Source organism: Solea senegalensis, linkage group LG19 (assembly GCF_019176455.1).
Source record: "Solea senegalensis isolate Sse05_10M linkage group LG19, IFAPA_SoseM_1, whole genome shotgun sequence".
NCBI classification, from domain to species: Eukaryota; Metazoa; Chordata; class Actinopteri; order Pleuronectiformes; family Soleidae; genus Solea; species Solea senegalensis.
This window is the reverse complement of record NC_058038.1, coordinates 9,914,031-9,935,860: the sequence shown is the minus strand read 5'-3', so window position 1 is coordinate 9,935,860 and position 21,830 is coordinate 9,914,031. Positions and strand designations below refer to the sequence as shown.

At 42.4% G+C, this 21,830-nt stretch overlaps 1 protein-coding gene across 2 annotated transcripts; it reads left to right on the top strand.

Moving 5' to 3' along the window:
• Positions 1-2,554: 2,554 nt before the first annotated feature.
• Positions 2,555-21,554, top strand: ppp1r1b (protein phosphatase 1, regulatory (inhibitor) subunit 1B). Of its 2 annotated transcripts, none has more exons than XM_044051471.1 (5): positions 2,555-3,047; positions 15,738-15,827; positions 16,998-17,073; positions 18,255-18,392; positions 20,892-21,554. In XM_044051471.1, the coding sequence occupies exons 1-5, from the start codon at positions 2,934-2,936 to the stop codon at positions 21,071-21,073; spliced, it is 600 nt and encodes a 199-aa protein (XP_043907406.1). In that variant the 5' UTR covers positions 2,555-2,933; the 3' UTR covers positions 21,074-21,554. The 2 variants fall into 2 exon arrangements, with proteins under 2 accessions (XP_043907406.1, XP_043907407.1); XM_044051472.1 differs by having other exon boundaries at positions 2,561-3,047; positions 15,738-15,821.
• Positions 21,555-21,830: the final 276 nt, after the last annotated feature.

Here is a 21,830-nt window from a genome sequence, read left to right as displayed (position 1 = left end):
CCTTAGTCCCGATAGATACATTTTATTTTGCCAGAGAATTGGGCTTATTTTTGTATATTTAATGCCTCCTTACTGGAGTCTCAGATGCTGTTTACTGTGCCAGCCTTTCACTTGCTTGATCAGCCTGTTTGACTGTTTTTTGTAGTGTTGTCTTGGCTCGTGCTCCCAAATTTGTTCACTTCTTCATGCAGCTATAGTGGTGAAAACATAACATCACTAGTGCCACTGATAAGCAGAAATGTGGACCCAACATGCATGTTTACTGTGGCAAAAAAAGAAAACAAAGGAGTCTTTTATAAATATAGACATTATTAAAAAAAACAAAACAAAAAAAAAACAGGTGAGGACAAAGCAAAAACAGCCAAAAACATGGGAGTGGTGTAAAAGATGTGAAACAAAGCATATGATCTGATAACGGAGAGTGGGAGCGCTGAAAAAACACACAAGGGAGGCGGCGAAGATTGGACCCATCAGGGTGGGCAGACGATCACAGTTACTGGAAACAGACAACAACAGGAAGCAAACAGACACACAAATAACCATGTAAGTAAAACAAGAAACTAACATAACAAACAAAATCCCATTTTCCTTGGGAAAGGACTGTCACCAGGTGATCAATTCTTTGTTATAGTATTACAATCTCACTCACAAATACAAATACATGTCAGCAAATTTGTTTTACAGATAAACGTCCAAGTCCTGAATCGATAGTGTAGGCACTGGGAGGCACCTGTGTTTGCGTTGTATTCTGCTCAGACTTTGGTAATTTCCAAACTCCATGAACTCCTTGAAAATCCACAAAAAAAAGTTTAGGTTAGGACTTCATAGAGTGACAGAAATGTGAAACTTTGCAGGTCTCCAGAGCCTTCCACTCATCCCTCATTAAATGTTTTATGCAACCACTGAGTCAAATCAAATGGCACATCAAAAGTGACTGCAGACTAAACGGTCTGTGTTGTGTTTTGTCATAAACTTGAACCACAAAAAAAAAAAGAGATTCAATAAGGAGTTGCCACCTGCAGACATGTGGAAGCCATGTTTTACTCTGGACAACAGTGGCATTGTTTAACACGCAGAGTAAAAAACATCCTTGTCCACCCCTGCATGGAACAGTGAATAAATAACATGGTGGCATGTTCTGCCTGCTCTGACTGGCGGGATAAACACTCAGCTAGTGTATTCTGTGTGTTGCTGGATGCTGTCGACAGCAGTTGCACTCCCACAGTGTCAAACACAATCTTGACATTACTATTTGTTTCTGCCCACCGAGCTCCTCCAGCCTCCTGTAGTATTCTTCTTCCTCCACCTCCACCTCCACCTCCACCACCACCATATCTCTGTGATTCCAGCCCATGCCAAAGCTCAACATGGCCCTGAGGCCAAATCCACTGATCTCGCCGACCAAATCCCTCGACCATGTGAGCCAAATAACAGCGAGGCCCTGAAAATAGCACTGGAACTGCCCTTCCCTTTCCCTCTATGCTCTTTACGTCACAATCGACACTGCGAGTACTCTCTCTTCCTCCCCACATACTCCAACATGTCCTGTGTGTAAACATTGAGGGTTTATTGTCTTGTTTTCATAGCCTTAAAATACGACTTTACGCGATTGCTCTACAAAAGTGGTCGTATTGTGCCGCCATGTTTCTACAGCAGCCTGAATGAACAAACAATTTGAAGTGGAAGCTTAAGAACTACAGTTATTTCTTGACTTCAGCCGAATCTTCCCACCTTGAAGTTCCTTATAAATATTATAAACTTCACCTGCAAACATGGAGACATTGACTTTTACACTGTGACTTCAAAAGGAGAAAGGAGAGAAATACTGGCTTAAAATGGGATTGTCATAAATTCAAAGACTCTTTGTACTTGCTGACTGTTAAGTCTGAATAAACCTGGTTTGTACTGTGGACTGCACCTACTGTAACTGTCCTGACCCGCAACTGTTTGTTTATATATAAAAAAAAAACAAAAATCGAAATATAAATTTGATAAAAGAAAAAAGAACTACACTCATTTAAGGTCACTGTAGTACCCTGACACGCTTGTGAAAGGGAGGGATGAACGCATGAGTCCTCCGATTCTTACAATCTGACCATTAGATGTCACAAATTCTTAGACATGGTTCCTTTAAGTGCTATTACATGTAGTCAAACTGTTTGCAGAATAAAACATTTCAAAAGTTTTACTTTAATCACTGATTCCTGGCAAGGTGGAAGACAAATGTTGTGACTTTTCATTGACGTAGAACCTTATATTTGACACCATTGAGCCTAATAATAAAGCTATGTCAGTAGTGTGACTGCTGGATGTTTATTCGCCCTCCCTGCATCTCTGCTCTTGTTTATCCCCCCCGCCTTGCTCTCCTCTCCCTGCTCCCTCCCTCTCTCATAAATCTCTCATTCACAAATAGAGGCCAAAAGAGGCTCAGCTGATGTGATGAGATTATTATTTTTTTTTTCTGATTACAAATCAACCTCAGCTTAGATAGACAGGCAAACACATACAACCCTCCCTCCACACACACACACACACACACATACACACACACACAATTTACTCAAGCTCCTCCCCTTTATCCTACTAACCCAGCCTTCCTCTCGCTCACCTTCCCCTCCCACTTCTCTCCCTCACTGCTAGAGCCAACCATGTGTCTCATTCAACTCCTGCTGCACAGGTTGTGAGGGAGGAAAAGAGTGAGCGCAGGAGAGGCAACAGGGAGGAAGTCAGCAACTGTGAGACAGGAATAAACTGAGGACAGTTCAGAGAGTCTGTTCAGTTTGATGTTTGAGAGGAGGCAGGAGGCAGGATAAAGAAGACAGGTTTTCAGGAGTGGGACTAGTCATTAGTGGGTGGTTCCTCCAGGGAGGCAAAGAGAGTGATCTTTGACAGAGACCCCTCCGCTGGGAGTCAGACCACCAGGATCCAGAATCATGGACCCCTCCGTGTTGACCGAGGTCGAGGAGGAGCCCAAGGAGAGGAAGAAGATCCACTTTGCTATGCCATCGTCTGCACCCACTAACCTGGACCCTCGGCAAGTGGAGATGGTGAGCAGATCCAGGATTTCTGATTTCAGCTCTGACTTGTTTTTCTGTATAAATTAATATCTTACATGTGTATTTCTCTTGGACACACTCCCCGATTATCATCCTCCAGCCGTTCAAGGAAAGTGTCTGCTTTTGTTGAATGAAGTCTTTTTCCATCACTGTCCAGAGTTATCCCTCCTCAGCATGCCACCCGTCCTCTCTCTGTTTTCTTTCATGGGTGACAAGTGCCGGATTTGCCGGCTCTGTCTGCCTCACAGTTGAGAAACGATGATGACATTTCCCTCACTGTTGCCTCATAAGATCAGTGCTGTCTCATCTTGACCTTTTTATCACATTGACGTGAGAGTCACACTATCTTTTGTATGAAGACAGATCGATATTTAGCAACTGGGGCAGCAGCAGCAGTAACAACAGCAACCTGTTGACACTTTCTTTGCCATGTGCATGGAACAACTGCGTCTCCAGTCCTGCTTTGTCATTTAAGAATCTCAAACCTGACGGCATGTGAATTTTCTTTTTTTCCCAATGACACAACTCTGGTGTTTATTTTTGGCTAAGATGTCGCTGTAATTTTAGAGCTGAAGAAAGTGGGCCAGCACGGCCACTGTTTGGTGTTGAGGTATATTGAGGCCAATGGCTCATCCCTCCAGAGAGTATGATGAGGGATGGAGAGGGAAACAGGAGACAGAGGTTTTGTTATATGAAGGAAAATTAATGATAGAGAAATGCTCAGCCTGATCTCTGAGTTCACTGGTCTTCGATCAGCTCTCTCCGTAACTGTCCTTGATTCATGAACTTAAATGGCCTGCGTTTGAACTCTGTCTTACCCTAAATTCAGAACATCTCGGAACGAACAAGTTCGTTTGTGAGCAGATACTGAAATAGGAGAGTGATCAAGGCACAGCAACTAAAATGATCTCGACCTCCAATCGCACATTTACATATAACGCCCCCTCCCTTTTACCTCTCATATGCTCTAGAAGAAACTACAGGATATCAATCTGCCATATGTGAGCTGCTCTGGTTCCGGTTTTGGGGACAACCTCGTTGCCCAACCACCGTGTGTTCAAACAGTGATCTGCTATATTTAGGCTTGTTGGCTGGGTCTTCTCCAGCAGAGCGTCACTGGCCTTCACCTTCAGACATGCTGCATGTGCTGTGTCAGCTGCTTGGTGCCACTGTTCCGAGCGCCAGTTCATTCAAGAATCCACATACAGTATATGTCCCATGTTTCAGTATAAATGGTATTTGTTAAAACAAAGCAACAATTATGCTGTGTGTGTGTGTGTGTGTGTGTGTGTGTGCATGCGGGGGAACACGGAGACCGACTGGGCGTTCAGGAAAGGATGTGTTTATGTGTGCGTTTAAAAGCAGATAGTATCTGCTGCGGGGCTGATGGGAGTCTCCAGGGACATGCGAGTGGGTGAAGAGAACCAGCTAACGACCCTCGTTTCATTCCCGTCTCCTCCCATTGCAATTATTCTTCCCCACAAGTCCATCGTGTCTAATAAGTTCTGGATGACTGTGCCATTCTTTGCAACCTGTTACACAAGTGGTTCGTCTGTACTGTGTTTCCCGGTGGCATTTAAACCCCCAAAACTGCTATCGACCAAACTACCCGGGCCTTGTTGCTATGGGGACGCGCCGTACAACTATGTCGCCCGAAGCTCCCCCCACAGTTGGCATCCGAAAGGTCAACTTTAATGGACATCTTTGTTCGACTGTTAAGTTGTTTACATTGCTGCTGGCGTGTTTGTACGCATATTATGTGTGTAGACACTCTGCGGTGTTAATGTGAGAGACACTCCAATACAACCACCCACTCGGTGAAATATTGCACACTGTGGGGGAGCACAGCAAACATTTATGCGTCCCTCACAGGTATTAGACGGTCACTCTCGACAAATTGCATAAATATAAACCTTTCTTTTAAGATATTCAGACTGTCTTGGTGTCATCGGGCCTCCTACTCTAAAACATGTTATTGCCTCTCATGCACGGAATATGAATGTGACAAAATAACATTTTACACAGAATCAATGCTGATATAAAGCCCCATTTTTTTCAGATTAGAGGCATTCCCCAGGGGATTTCTTTTGGATTTCAAAAACTAATTTCTCCTTTCTCCCCACAGTGCCACACTGCCAACCTTGGCATCTTTGGCTCAGTTCATCTTATTGAAATCCTGCTGGGATAAAATGACGTTTTAAGATTATCACTCTTCTATAATCTTCACAAGGACAGATCAGGAGCGGTGTGCAGCATCACGGAGAAGCATGTGGTTTTGTTTACCGTCACTACTCCCCCAACCCCATCCCACACATCACCCTGCGTCCTGTGCAAGTGACGTAGAGTGATGCGTATAATAGACTGAGATTAGGGTCACGGTACAGACGCTATATCCCTGATTCCGTGTGGATTCAACCCGCAGACATCTTCTCTTCTTTAAACTCAACGTGAACTTTGAAGTGACAGGAAACTCCAAAACCCAAAGTGAATAGCAAAGAATAGTAGAAGGCATTGGTGCTTTTCACTTTACACGTAAACCTGACATGGTTATAGTGAACGTGATTAAGATGCTGCCCAATCCGCCCCGCCCCCCACTCCCCAAATGCTCCCACTCTCCTCCAACCCTCCTGTCCAGTCTAATCTCTGTGTTAAACGTCAAACAGCGACCTTTGATGCAGCGTGTGTTGGTGGGTAAACACTAGCAGGCTGGGGGACTGTCAACATGCACGGGCCAGAAAGAACAGCACAAAGCATGCTGGGACTGGGCAAGAGGGTGCAGTGATCTTTCCCTGCCCGTGGACGGCCCGGAAATGTCACCATTAGTGGTCTGACTCAGTTTACTCGCTGACGCGATCTGTCAGGTTGATGACATTTTATTTATTTATTTATTTTTGCATGTTGATGTTTGTAGTGGCAAAAAACTGATGACTTTTCACGAAGACAAATTGCCTCACTGAAAAACCACAGATTGCAAATGCACTTTGGCCACAATCAATGGGTCTCTGTCTTCTGTCGGTTGCGCACAAGTTTGTTCCACCCTGTTTTTGACAGTCTTGCCGGTTTGATTTGTGTCGTGACTCACAAGCAACATGTTCATGTTTTGTATCTGTAAACAAAGGTTTCCTGTTATGTGCCCCCTTTTCCACTTTATTCAGCGGTACAGAGCTTTTTATTCATTACAATCATGTGCATTTTACATTCGTCCTCATAGTTCTCTTGGTTCATGTGTGCATGGATGTGTGTAATGTATAAACAGTTGGAAAACATAAATATTGAGCACGGGTAGAGCTATTTGTCGCATGATTACACTGTACACAGTGAGTTGAAATTGCACCGTAATGCCCCCTGCACCTTGGGTATGCCCAAGCACACTACAGAACCTAATGGAGGCCTGCAATATGGCTCTATAAACAAATCCTCTTTGTTGGTGTCCACATACCACTCAGCCACACACCTTTTGATTCAGGGATTTTCATTAATCAAACCAATTCAGGCTTAATCAGCAATTCATCACCCCTAATGTACTTTCCTTCATCTCTGTGTGCACATATCTGTCAGTAGGCGTGCAGAGAAATCATCGTGGCTCTCAACCCCACGGTCGCGACAACAACAGCAGCAGGGACCATAATATCTGTGATGAGAGGAGATGCAGGGGATTAGGAGGGCAGCAGAGGCAGAGCGGGGAGAGAAATGGTGGTGGGGGGTGGTGGTAAGAGCTGGACCTCATCTGGGGCCGATTTTCTTTCGACGTCACTGAAACGGTGACAGGATCTGGACACTGAGCTGTCCTACATCCTCCCTCACAATTTCATGTTCAGGGTCAGAAGATGGTCTGGGGTCTGCCGCTGTTGTTGAAGAGCCACAGGGTGGACACGCTGATGTCAGCATAATAAGAGGAGCACTGAGGTGTGACTCAAAACAAATGGGATTGGTCTCTATCCCTGTTTCATCAACACAGAACAGACACTGCATTATGTTATTGCCGCTGCGCATGTTGTAATCACTGATTTTCTTAACAATGGCTGAGACTTTTATTTTAATGGTTATGTGCTTGCAACTTAATGAGCTTGTCCGAGGGCAAACCATGTCATCTGCAGTATGTTGAGGAGGGAAATACAGGGATTTGTAGGTATACCAAAGGAGCTTAGCAAATGGTTTGTCTGACTGAGACACAATAGCACACAATTAGATGACAAACATTTCCAAGTATTGAACTATTCTTATGAATCTGTGCTTAATTTTTCAAGTGTGAAAAATGATGGTAAAAATATTTTCAGTTACCAGAAACTGAAGTTTCTTGAATGAGCCTTTTATATTTATATCAGCTCAGCTGTACTGAGGTCACCATTTTGGACCAACATGTTTTTACTGCCCACAATGGACAAACTAAACATCTTTTGCTAACTGAAGGTTACATAGTTTCCACAACACACTTGGAAAGGAAGAGTGAGGTATATCCAGCTGCAACCTAAACGTTACACACTGTACCTGTAAATCTTGTGATATTGCGTGAGTGTGTTCCTCGTTAAATTTGTTTACGCATTTGCATCCAAGCAATGAGCTGTACTGTATTTCTGCACAGCAACTACCAGCCGCTACCTTTTCTTTTGCATTTATAAACTCTTGTTAGACACAACACTATAAATGAGTAGCTACGGCTACTCCGCACTCTGCCGGTTCACCTGTGGAACGGCTCCTTGACAGCTTTCACAATCTGATGCCTCTGACTTCAAATGCACATGTAAGAGAAACAGAACAAGCTGAGTGTTTGCGGACTGTTAGCTGTGCCGTCGTTTCCGTAGAAGCTTTGATTGGCAGCCTCCCCTGTTGCTGCTGCTCCCTGTGTGATGCTCCAGTGTGTGCAATGGCATGGCAGGTGGCTGCTTGTCAGTCATCATCACACTGACACACTATCTCCGTTGTGTGGTGATGTTTAAACCGCTACAGTCTCTGGAATAACAGGCCATAAAACAGCTAATTACATCAATGCTGGGGGGCACAGGGAGACAATGGAGCAGGAGAAAAGGAGAGTGAGGGGAAGGAGAAGGGGGTGGGGGGTCTGAGTGTGATATCATTTTGCCAGCGGGTGAAGCATAATTACATTTTCTATTTGGGGGTCATTGGAGAGCCCCTCCAGATGCTATCCCCAGCCATCTGTTTGTTCAGTTAACCAGTGGTACGGCCAAAGGTCAGCATAAAGTGTTAGGTGAATGCCAAGAAGCAACGTACATGCAGCAGCATGGACATTTAGCAATACCACCCATTTGAATAGGGATGAAGTGCTGCATATTAGACCTTGGACCTTAATAAGCTGCAGTTGTGGTTACTTGTTGTGGAGGCGCGACCTTGAACCTGCTATAAACTCAACAACCGAGTGTTACTCAGTGAATAGTAACACAGTAGTGGCTGCCTGGCAGCTCTGTCTGTGTGTGATGACTGAGCGGAGCCCAAATGTGCCTGACAGGGTGGGTTTGTCATAGTATAGGTCAGAACTAAGGCATTTTGTTTATTTTGCAATGCTTATGGAAACAATTTGTATGTCAGCTTTTGGTTGACGTTTGCTGTCAATCACAGTGGTGTCCACCAATATATAATGTGTGCATCTCATTCATTCATTCATCTTTGTACCCAAATGTTTAAATGCACTTTGGAGTTGCTTTGGATAAAAGCGTCTGCTAAATGACATGTAATATAATGTAATCTTCTACCACTTTATCCTCCACATGAGGGTCGCGGTGGGTGCCAATCCCAGCTGACATAGGGGGGTACATCCTGGACAGGTCGCCAGTCCATCACAGGGCCACATAGAGACAAACATCCATCTACTCTCACACCTACGGTCAATTTAGAGTGTCCAATTTGCCTAATCCCCAAATCTGCATGTTTTTGGACTATGGGAGGAAACCGGAGAACCCGGAGAAAACCCAAGCTCACACGAGGAGAACATGCAAACTTGCGGACCCCAGTCTTCTTGCAAAGGCAAGAGTGCTAACCACTACACCAACCATGTGGCCCTCCAAATAATTTACAAAATGTTTCATGATGCACTATTGAAGAGCACATAACTATCTGTACATGGCTAGAAACTAGCCATTAACTCTGTTTAGTACTGTTTAGTACTTCCTTTTGCAACTAGTGGAGTCACCTCCTCGTGGCTATGCAATATTGTCTTACCTGATCATTAATGAGCAAACTAGAGGATTACATCCACTTTCTATGTATTGTCTATTAGTATAATATCTTATAGCATCCAAGAACAAAACCTACACATACACATGCTATTCACCCTGACCACACTTTTGCTTAACCTATTTAAGTGACCTAAAATCACTTACACCTTATTGTATTATTGAACTCGTTGCACTTAGAGCACCATAAGGGGCTCTAACACACAATTTAAAAGGGAAGTAGGTGGTGGTGGGGTGGGGGTTTGGAGGAAAAAGATCAACTTCAGGACTTTTTTTTTGATCAACAGTGAATAAAACTGAGACAGGAAATAAAAGTGCAGACGAAATGGACAGAACTGAGATGAAAAGCCTCAGAGGACGTGCCTGAGGTTGTAAAGAGTAGGACAAAACACTTCTCAGAGTGTAATGAAACCATTCCTCTTCTGTGGAAAACTGCATTTCACAGAATCCCCGAACAAGACAAAGAAAAAAAATAAGGTACACGTATAATAAAGAGGCACGCTGTGTGCTCTTCTGCAGCTGTAGCTCATCTTCAGGCTCGACATATTTCGTGTTCAGAGATGGTTGTCTCTTACTGTGGTGGTGACAAGTGAAATATGTGAGTTACTACTCTCTCATTTCATACCAGTCTGGGAAATGTCCTTTGACCTCTGGCATTTTTTCCCCCAGAGAACTGCCCCTCAAAGCAATTTTTCACGCCAACAATTCTATGTTCAAAGTCTCTTAAATCATGTTTCTTCTGCATTCTTCGGTTTGAAGGTGGCAGGTCATCCTGACCATGTCTATAGGCTTAAATACAGTGAGTTACCACCATGTGATTGGCTGATTTGATTCTACTTTAAAAGCAGTTATTTCAGTGTTTTGCTCCAGCCAAAATTAGAAGTAAAAAGATGAGCAATGAATCCATTATATACAGAAATACAACTGAAAACGAATGTATACATATGTGCCCAGCCATGGAAAAACCAGGAACAAGTCTCCTGAAGGGCATTTTGAGTTATTACAGATTATGAAAGTGTGATATCCAACAATATCTAACACTTCAAATATTTGAAGAAGATGTGGTACATTTGAATGTAGGCACTCCTCAAACTGGTTTAGGGAGAATTTTAGCAAACATTTACATCTTCTGGGAGCCAAGTAACAGTATCATCACATTTAAATGGTTGTGCATTACATTTGCAATTTAAAGCAACAATACTGAGTTGGTTAATAACAATGCTGTGAAACACTCAATGGATTTTTAAAAGATAGTGTGGAAAAAAAAATGTTTTTCTTCGAATGAACACTAACGCAACGCAGGGTAACGACGTTAATGAAAACGCACGCCATAAAAATCGATAAGAAGCAGCTACTCTACGTCTGTTCGCCTCAGGGTGTCCAATTATTCTCCTGTCCTGCCACTCTCTTTTGGCCGCTAAATAATCCATCCGTTTGTTGTTCATAAGTTTGTACTTTCTCCACAGTCTCCACAGTCTCCAGGAGCGGCTGCATATTTAGTAGCTGTGTGTTTCCTCTGTGATGTGCAGCTGATTGGCCAAAAAAACAACAAAAGCACTCCGCACCCCAACTAGGAATCAGTTCATAGTGATCAAACAACCTTAATTCAAATACAGAGTTTATGTTTTTAAGACTTGTTGCTGGTTTCTCGTGGCTGGCTCACATATATTAACATATCATAAATCAAGTTCTAATATGCTGACAGGGTGAAAGAAATGTCTAACACTCTGGGTTAAGAATTGGAAATGATGATTTTTAGTTCATAATGTTCCTATTGGTTCACTATTATGTTATATAAGCGCTTACATGGAGTGATGCAGTGGTACATGCCGGTGGGTAGATCACACAACTGTACAAATCAATCTTGTAAATCCATATCTATCCATCCAGAGCTGGGTCATATTAAGAGACAACCAGCTTCATATGGTCAAGCTTCCACCTCTATCAGCGAGAGATGACACACAGATTAATAGGATATTAAGCTGTGTCAGCTGCAAGGGATGGTAACCGACAGGGAAGGGGATCTGTGGTGCGTTTTTCCTCAGCGTGGTCTTTTGCTTTCAGCCCAAATCTATTTAGCCGACTCCCCGAGAGATGCATTATTGTTAGCTCAGGGCAGGATGGAGTTTTTACTGTCTCGTTCGCTGGAGACAACTCTGATCTAGTTTATACTGTTCCACTCCTGCTGCTTTTTATAGGCCAGGTCATGATAGTACCCGTTAAAAGGAGAGCCTCCGGGGAGCAGACCCAGATCGGCTGATCTACTCCCAGGTTGCTACGCAAAACTGTGCTGTAGCTAACACACATACCTGCACATGCACATGTGCAGAGTCAACATTTGCCAATGACTCATGTACCCCACACAGCACAGAGTGAGGTCGTGGAGTCCCATATTGGAGTCATTTGTGGCTACTTAACCTCTTTGCCTTTAATTAGATTTCTTTTGCTCATACGTCAGACCTTAAACACCCAAGTAAAGAGTATAAAACTGTGTTTGTATCATATTAAATTGCTACAAACTTTGTGAGTTTGTAGTTTCCTGTTTTCTGTCACACAATATGGAGCAGCCAGCACATTTTTCAAATTCTCTCATAAGCTTCAGATGAAACGACGTGTCTCCTGTCTACAACATGATCCAAGAGCCGGTGTTTATATTGAGACTCCTGCGCACGCCTGCAGGTGTGCACCTGTGCTGCTGCTGAAAGGCCGCGTCAACAGTCCGTCCAAAGCCCCGTACAATAAGTCCACAGTAGCTCCACTGATCATAATGTGGGGGGAAAAAAACAATAGCTGCCAGCGGAGGCGAAGGATTGGGAGATTGGTGAGTTAGAGACGTAAAAGAGGGAGCCAGGGAGGGTAAAGGGATAAAGCAGAGCAATGGTAATCTCACATATTGTGCCCCGGTGGTGGCGTAAATGAGGAAGTGACACACACAGTATTATGTAACTCGGGCAGAGCGGGGTTGTTTTAAAGCTGGAAAATTACTAGAGTCACAATAAGTGTTTATGTCCTGTGGCTCTGCCAGTGTCATACAACAGTGACACGCGTCACTGCCCCCATCAACTTCTCTGTTTATGTGCATGCAACACATGCCTTTGTGATGACTTGTGTGATCATATCCTCATGTTGTTTCGAATCAAATCAAATCAAAATATGTTGTATGTCATATGAATACAACAATTTACTAACTAACTCGTGATCATGGGAACAGTTCCAAGACCAGGGTCTGCTATCTGAGGGTTCTAAACCCAGGTGTGGGGTTCTACAGGTGGTCCAGCAGGTGTCAAAGCGTCTGTCACTCAGAGCCTAACCACGCCCACTGCCCCCCCTTCTACATGGATGATAAAAATGATCAAGTCTTGTGATGATACGGTGGCACTAATGTGGCTCAACACTGTAAGTCCGATCCCCTGGAGCAGTGTATTCAAGTAGGTCAGATTCAACACAACAAACACATTGACTCCAGCCACCCCCTCCCTTTGAAACAGGTCTAGAACCACAACTGTCTGGAGGATTTGAGATGTAGTTTGAAGCAGACCCTGTGAGGTATTTTGTAAACAGCAAGTGTATTTTAAAATAAATTCTGTAGTTGATTAAAAGCCAGCGGATAGAATCTAAGTGACATTTACTGCGACTGCTGTCCTTTTAAAGCTCTAAGAGATCACGTCTTGGTATATCATGAGACCACCACGACGGTAACCCAGACGCCACCGGGATGACAGGCATCTGCTGTACTCTCACACACACACATGTATTCAGTTATCTCACCGTTCAATTAACCTTGTGTGTGTTTCACCATAGCTATTTATATCTGCAGCTCAGTAAATGGACTCTGACTCTGAACTGTCAAAATCTTTCTCCGCTTCCATCGTGCAACAGTCTTCTTTTTTCGATGACACCTCATTAGAGGTGGTAGGAAAATGCTCTGACCACTCTGGTGGTCATGAGGTAGATGCCAGGCCATAAAATAATTGCTTTTGTTTCATGATTTTCCATCACAAAGAAAGGTAAATTGATCGATACATTACACATTGACTTTTGAAATTGAATGTATTATTAAAAAAAATATTCAAATGACCCAAAACCTGTCACAAGTTCAACCACAATGACAAAATATAACTAAGAAATAATAAAAAGAGAAGGTGTGAAGGCTGTTTTGAAGAAAAATGTAAAATGGAGAAGTGACACTGTTTTTTATTGAATACATATAAGTGTCACAGTTAAAAGTACACTGTGCAACAGTTTGCAACATTTACTGGTGAAGTTGAACGCTGCAGCTGAATATCACTCAACTCACCCTGCGCTTCCAAGTGTGTTGGAGAATGTAGCCTTAAAAGATATTTAGTTCATCTACAGCATGTTGACCCCGGCCCCTGACCCAGAACTGACATTGCTCCTGTCTTAAACGTCATACAGTCAATCTCAAAAACACTGGACCTTTCAATTGTTTATCATTAGATCTGCAAAATGAAATTTTGCCTTTCACTGTTTTCTAGAGTGCACTGTTACACCCGAAACTGGAATGTAACAAAACAATGCACTAATTTCCCGGGTTTAATTGCTGAAATGCCACAGGACACAGTCATGGCAACATCTGGTGTCTGCTTACTCTTCTGGGTCTCTGTGGGAGCCACTCCATGCTGTCGTGTGAGGATGGCCGTAGGTTTTTGGGTTCAGCAGGGTTCACAGCAGCACAGAGCCCCAAGCCTGCACACGTGTCAGGGGGAAGGAGATGGAGGAAGCACACGGAGGCCCCCGTGAATCGTCACTGCCAACGTCAACGAACGATACAGATCAATCAAGGTGGGGGAAGGACAGACCGCAAAGGATTATGATGATGATTTCATTTATGAAGCATTCAACTGATGGAGAAGACGGGGGAAGAGACGGGCATGAGGTAACGTCACTGTCAAAGAATGAGGAATGGACATGGACGTAAACGGGATCAAGTGATATGGAAATGAGAGTTGAAAGCGAGGGAGACTCGTGTCGGCAGGAAAGCTGAAGGTTGCGTGACAAGATTAACATGTGTCCAGTGTCGAACATAAGGGTCATATCTATGCTTGATTACATTATGTTGTTGAGGTTGACAGTGGCAGCTTTCCACCAGTGCCGAGGTCCACCTGGCCTTTGCTTTGGCAACATGCGCCTCACTCGGATGACGCACACCTCCCCTCGAAGGACAAGAAGGATGTAAACCGAACACAAACACAACTCTTCAAATGGAGCAGTTTTACACAAAATAGAGCCAAGCTACTTAACTTGCCTCCTGTGCTGCCTTGTGGTGCTGTAAACAACGGCACCAAGGTTCATGTCAAGGTTGGGTCGCTTCAGAAAGGACATTTTCAATACCGCGGTTCTCTGACCTGCCAGGTCGATGCAGCTATAAGCACTCGGGGCCTTCATGGTAGTTCAAATGATACCCCACCTGAAAGAAACCATATTAAAACCTCAGTTACTGTTTGTTTCAAAGGTAAAATGCCATTTGTTGCAGTGGACTAAGACTGTTCCCTTTAAACTACTTTTGCACCTCAATCAGATTGCATACTAATAAACTTAATTAAGCTGACAAATGATTCATCACTTAATCTTTAGACATTATGTGTCCCCAAAGCCGCTTCCAAAGGTCCAAAACCAAGAGATATGTCGAGTTACAATGATACTGAGCAGAATTTTTGTCATTGTCAAACTGTTTATCGGTTATCAAAATACTGCCTGGATCCCGAGAATGTTCCAAACACTTCCACTTGCAGCCTTAACAAATTCTGTTGCAGACGTCATGCAAAACCCTGCCTGCTCATGGTGTAACGGGTTATGTTTTACAGTCTCCATTCAAGTCTAGTGTGAGTGCTGAGTGTTTTAAAAAAAGACCCAGACTGCAGGGCCAATGCTAGGCACAATAGCGGTAGTTGGATGTATTGGGTTCAGCTGGGTATTTGATACCATTAATACAGAGGGTTCACTGTGTACTATGACTTATTTCCGAGATAAAGTGCAGACTTGCAGTCTGCCTGGCCTTGTTTTTCTCAGACCATTAGCCTCCAGGGAACAGAGTGAGGGGCAGATAGGGAGACCAGTCAGTGGTGGGGAGTGTCTGGACTTAATGCTGTGGCACATTTAGTCCAAAAAGACCTATTTCCTTTTACCATGGTGCCTCTGTTTGTGAGGGCGTGCATGACCGTACGTGACACACTCAGGTAATCAAACACACTTGCGGCATTATGTGTCATGTGAGGATAGCAAATCAATCCAGTATTTTTGTTATGAATGTCACTTTATTCTAGACCTGACCAGCATCAAGTGCCGAAACTTGCTTTTGGCACTTGACCCATCAGCAAACTGGGCAGCAGCACTAATGACGTCAGTGGGTGACCATTGCCCAGCATGACCCCGTCTGTCAACATTTTCCATTTTATCGATACAGTGTTGTGTAGAGCGTTGTCAATAATTCATTGTATTGTTTGTTTAATGGCTCATGTGTTTGTGTTTCTAGATCCGGCGCAGAAGGCCCACACCTGCCACGCTGTTCAGAGTAGCTGACCAAACGTCTCCCGAGGACGATCAGTCCACTCATCAGGTAAAGGTGAAGTGAAAACACTTTTTATACAAGTGTCAGCGCATCGTCATCCGCCATCCTCCACCACTGGCTCATCAAATACCCTATTGACTCCTGTGTGAAACTCCCATGGTTGTGTAAAGATCAGCATATACTGTTTATATATATATATATATATATATATAGCGAGAGAGATCGCTTTCGTGCACTGTGCAAACACATTTGAAATACAACTGCTTATGCCTGCTTATCATTTTACTCCTGGTAATTTAACTTTCACTCAGGATTGAAAATCACTTAAATTATCTGATACATATCCATAATTATCCATGATTCTTCCTGTTCAGTATTAGTCTATTTTGACCAATTGTATGCACAACTATCTATTTTCTTTATCGTATTGCCTCGAGACCTCATGATATTCTGAACATGGATGATCACCACTTTCATTAATTGACTGCCGTAGAGATTTAATGGGTAAGACTGTACTTCCAACAGTAACAGTAAGTATTTATATAGCACTTTTCTGGTCTTGATGACCACTCAAAGCTGCTTTACACTACGCTACCCATTCACTCACATTTTCATACAGTGTATTTTGTATCACGCATACCCATTCGTACCCACACAGGTGCAACGTGGGGTTACACTACTGTAGTTACAAATACACTAGTGGAGCTGGGAATCAAACCACCATCCTTCAAGTTGAAAGACAACTCGCTCTACCACTGAGCTATTGTCACCTACAGTGATACGACAAATCATTCCCATACTCACATTCACTCACCTGCAAATCCACACAAAGCTTTACCGTCATTTCACTCAGCCCCGCTGTCATCATCACTAACTAATGTTGTGTCACCCATTGTTCACGCTCACTCACTTTTAACGTAAACATTTGAATATTTATAAATTGTATTCTTTTTTCCTTGAGGCAAAATGAGCAGATAAAATGTTAACTTAACTATACTTTACTTTCATTTCAACCATGAAGTTTCTTTGTGATGTTGTTATTGGCTAGCTTTTGGTTAATGACGTGCCACTCTCTTTTTCTGATGAACACTTCAGATCACTGATAGCTGTTGGAATATAGAGCTATTTAACACATATTTTAAGAAAAAGTATTTTACTGAAACCAGAGTATTTTATGTTGAGGAGAATTAAAAGTCATTTCCACCTGTCCCTCTCTGTCTGCAGTGGGTTGTAGGAGAGAACGGCGTGCTTAAACCAAAACGTGTCAATCCAAACGTGTATCAGCCTCCGTCACTCAAAGGTTAGTACAAGCACCACCGGCGCCACAGTAGATAGTTGTGTTTGTATTGTAATTTATCCTTGTGTCCACATCCTTTTTTTTTTTGTTTTACCTTGCTTCGCTGCAGTTATTAAACTCCTCTTTGCTTCTCATGCTTCCAAACAACAACAATGCATGTGACAGATGGCTAGATATGTACGGAGACACTCCCCAAAAGGTGATTTATCTTTTTTTGTGTGCACAAGACAACAACTTGTGAACAGAGTCATTATCTTGCACACACAAGATAAAGACTTTACATGCAGGAGAAAATAACACCCTCAAGACATGAGAGACATTAGGAGCTCTAAAAGCATTTGCTAGCGTCTCTGCATGCGTGTGTGTCATGCAAAGATGTGTCCCTCTCATGTCGTATTGTGCACTCGACAGCAGGTGGTGTGTATTTGTTTGTAACTGAAAGAGAAAAGGGAGAAAGAGGAGAGAGCGAGAGAGAGAGGGAGATTATCGTGTGACAGCTGTGAGACGCTGAGTGTGAGTCGAGGAAAGTCTGGATCATCCAGGATTACAGTCAGTTGTGTATACAGCTGTGGCACACACATGTGCGCACATACACACATGGACAGAGAGAGCGAGAAACACATACATGATGTTCATGTACATTATTGCATAATCCTAATTAAAAAAAGCAGCAATATACATTTTCTGTTGCATGTCTTGTTGTCATGCTGCAAGGCTTTGCACACACACACACACACAGATAGAGAGCTAATAACCTCTAACCCTCAAGATAAAAACTGACCTGCCTCTGTGTTGCTCTGCATATCTGAGAGGTGACAGGGTGAAAGCAGAGAAGGGGCCAAGGTGACCCAGAGGAAGCAAGGGGGCTGCGGGTGGTTGTGTTGAGGTAATACCACAAAAGATAGGAGAGCACAGTGTGAGTCAGCAGGGGAAGACACGGGTACTAATAAACAGATGAAAGAACACGGTGACAGTGTCTGTCTGTCTGTCTGTCAGTGCGTGGGTCTAATTGGCGTCCTGCCTGCACTCAAACCAAATCCTGTAAGGCTTGATAAAAAACAAAAACTGGCAGTGTTGAAGCGTGGTAAAACCAAAAACAACATGTCCCTCTATCCTTGTATCTGTGTCCATGTGCTTGTGTGGTCGTCTCCCTGTGTGTGTGTGTGTGTGTGTGTGTGTGTGTGCTGTACAGAAGATGGCTGAAGCACATATGCAGAAACTAGGGGTCTACCCTCCTTTGGAAGACCCTTGTGAAGGGGAGGAGGATGAGGACCTGTTGGAGAGAGAGGAGAGAGAAGACACATCTCCCGCCAAAGCTGCTGGTGAGAGGGAGGGCTCTGTGTTGACACTGCACGTGGTGGCAGACGGGACAACACTGATGTGTTTACTCTTTAAAGGGAAAAAAAAAAAATACACAACCCTGGAACACTTTCATACTGATGTCAACAGAAACATGGGGCTGGGGCTGGGTTTTCTAGGGTTTAGAATTTCTGTGTAGGAATAGATAAATGTGTGACATTATGTACTCATTTATTTTTTATTTAACCTTTATTTAATCAGGTAAAAAAAAACACATTGAGATTGAATGAGTGTGTCCTGGACAAGACAGGCGGCAGCACAGTTACAAACAAAGTAGAACAAGGGTTACAGACAACCAGTCAGCAGCCGTTACATACTATACAAAGACATAAAATAATCATATAAGCAAGATTCAGTCATAATCATAAAACCTAGAGCATCTACAGACAGATGTGTCTGCCTATAAAAGTCACATATACATCTAACCCAGTCCAATCCAACTTTATTTGTAAAGCACAACCAAAGTGCTGTACAGAAGAATAAATAAAACACACAATAAATAAAAGGCAGTGGTAGCTGTATTAGCTACCACTTTAATTCTAAAGGTTCAGTGTGTAGGAATAAGCCCTGACATCTTATGGCGAGACTGCAGGTTGTAACAAAAGGACGACTCGTCCGCTCAGTTCTTCTTTCCAAGTGCATTAGTGATCTACGGTGGCCTTTCTACACCAGAAAGGATGTCATTCTTCTTTATTTCTATAGTTACTTTCTGTTTCATAGTGCGATATATCTGAAAACTTGATTTGACATACGCATATGTGAAAGTGTTTCGCAGCAGTTGTGGCAAAGAAGAAAAATCCCTTACCTTAACCTGTACACTAACCTGAATGTGTATTTGTTTTGTATGAATAATTTGGTTGTTTTTGATAGAAAGTGGCCTATTTTAAATAGGTAGTTTATGGATCAAGTTGCCAAAGTACATATAAAATTACATTTAAAAAAATCAAGATACACTTTTATATACAAACTGGATCTTTAAAAATTGGACAAACAAATTGTCCTGTAAAATATGTATTTTTTAAAAAACAAGCATAATTAAAATGCCTTAACAACTATCATTAATCAGCGATTACCTGTGGACATCACTTCATGTATGTAAATATTCTAAAGGTGCATTTTCAGTTTCAGACTAGATTTCTTCCCTTCAAAAGAAGCCATTGTTGTCTTTCAGCCTTGTACAAAGTCAAAAATACATGAACTCATAGTTGATATTTTGCTGAGCTCCCAAGTCAGTGCTTTTAAACACATTATATTATCAAATGACTGCTGAAATGTCACTGTGGGACATGTTAAAGTTTTACAAAGTGTTCTACTTGGGCAGCAGCCACATTTAAAGAATGACAGCATCTGTTTGTATTTCAAAAATGATGGAAAAACAACTTGAATAACACTTAACAGAGCACATGCAGAGTGAGAACACTGTTTATTGCCTGTGAAGTCGAGCTGTTATTCTTGGAGGAAGAGTCTTGAGCAGTTTTCGGGGTAATGTCAGCTCCTGTGAGACCTGCAGCAGCAGCAGCAGCAGTATGACAGGTGAAGCTCTGTGCATTATAAGACAGCCGGCCATGGCGTCACGTTAGTTTTTGACCCAAATCTGTCAGTGGAGGGTGCTGCAGCTGACTCGGGGCCTGGCACTAACACCTATGCCAGTCAGAAAAGCCAGACAGGATTAATAAGCAGCAGCACACACAGAGCTTTCTTTCTGTGTGTGTTTGTGTGTGCGTGTGCGTGTGCGTGTGCGTGCCTGTGTAGAAAGACATGAGTTTGAATTCTTCAGTTATTTCATGATCGAGTGCAGAAAATAAAGACTTTTCAGATGAATATTTGTGCAAACTTGATTCCCAACAAAACCAAAATTAGAATGTAGCGCAAAACAAATTCCTCCTTTATTAGGTTTTATGCTCTAAAATAAATAAATCACAATGTCACAGAAACAAATTAAAAATATTGAACCAAGTCACTTCCATAAAATCTATAAAAGAGTATGAATCAGTATATAAATACTTCTCAATAACACTAAATAAAACATAGCAAGAAACAAGTATTGATAGTAATATACAGTAATACTATTCTGACAAATAGGATTGAGAACAATTATTAATTTCAATATCTAACAATCAAATTTGTCTATAGATTAATGCATTGATTTGTCTGGTAATTATTAAAAATACAAATACACAATAGAAAACTATTTCTGCATGAAAAAAGTTCAGAAAAGTTATAAAAAACACATTAGACAGGTTTGAGGCAAATATGTCTTTAATATTTCCCTTTAAAATGATTTAAAACAATGAAACTATTACTATTCTATTGACCAACTGTATCCAGATGGGTTGTATCCCACTTGAAACAACCATATTCCCTCCCATCAGGCTCTTTCACTAATTTACTGAAGGTTATGGCATCAATAATAAGAGAAAAAACAAAAGTGTTGGTCAATTTACCGCCTCTTTTCTCCTCAGATCAAAAAGAGACTGTGACCACTGATCGGGCAGTCAAGTTTGCTGCTGTGACAGAGATGGTCACGCAGATCCAAGCAGCACAAGAGGAGGAAGAGGAGGAGGAGGATGAAGAAGAGGAGGAGGAGGAGGAAGACATGGAGGGGGGTAAAACAAGAGAGGAGAACAGTCGAAGGTGTAACTGAGAGAGAGTGGGGGGGCAAACATTTATGAGAAAAGAATTGTGGGGGAGTGGAGGTGCTGTTGTTGTTGTTGTTGTTGAGATTTGGTTAAAATCTGCAGAAAAAATGAAAAATATTAGTGAAAACGAGGATGTGAGCGAGGAAAAAGATTTGTGTGTTACTTCACCTGTAAAGTAAAAGGTCAGGCGGGCGAAGGAGAGCACAGAGGGGGAACTTGTGTGTTAGCACTCGGCCAATATGAGCAGGTGAGGAATGATCGACTGAAAGAGCAAAGTGCAGATGCTACTTTGGCCCAATGTCCCTTTGTGTTTGTGATGAGAGTGGACGGGGGCCGAGGTGGTCAACGTGACCAACGATCCCCCTGAGACCGTACCTCTCTGTCTCCCTCACTGCTCCTGCACAGAGCTCAGTGTTCTTCTGTGGTAATAATTGCCACATACAGATATACTGTTTATACATATATATATATACATACATATATACACATATATATGTGTATATATGTATGTATATATATACATATACATATAGATATATCAGAATCAGAATCAGAATCAGAAGAGCTTTATTGCCAAGTACGATTTGCACATACAAGGAATTTGTTCTGGTGTCATTGGCGCATAACAAGCATACAAAATTTTCTAAATATATACACATATATAAATAAATATAAGGGAAACTTTAACAAAGACTGTCTCTTATTTTACCCTTTTGTTAAAAAAAAAAAGTAGTTGAAGGTTCTTAAACGTCCATTGTATAA

Bases quoted from the DNA above. Each gene is read 5' to 3' on its own strand.
- ppp1r1b (XM_044051471.1), top strand. From the start codon at position 2,934: ATGGACCCCTCCGTGTTGACCGAGGTCGAGGAGGAGCCCAAGGAGAGG. The intron at 17,074-18,254 runs GTTAGTACAAGC...TGTGTGTGTGTG, and splicing joins TCAGCCTCCGTCACTCAAAG to CTGTACAGAAGATGGCTGAA. The intron at 18,393-20,891 runs GTGAGAGGGAGG...TTTTCTCCTCAG, and splicing joins ATCTCCCGCCAAAGCTGCTG to ATCAAAAAGAGACTGTGACC.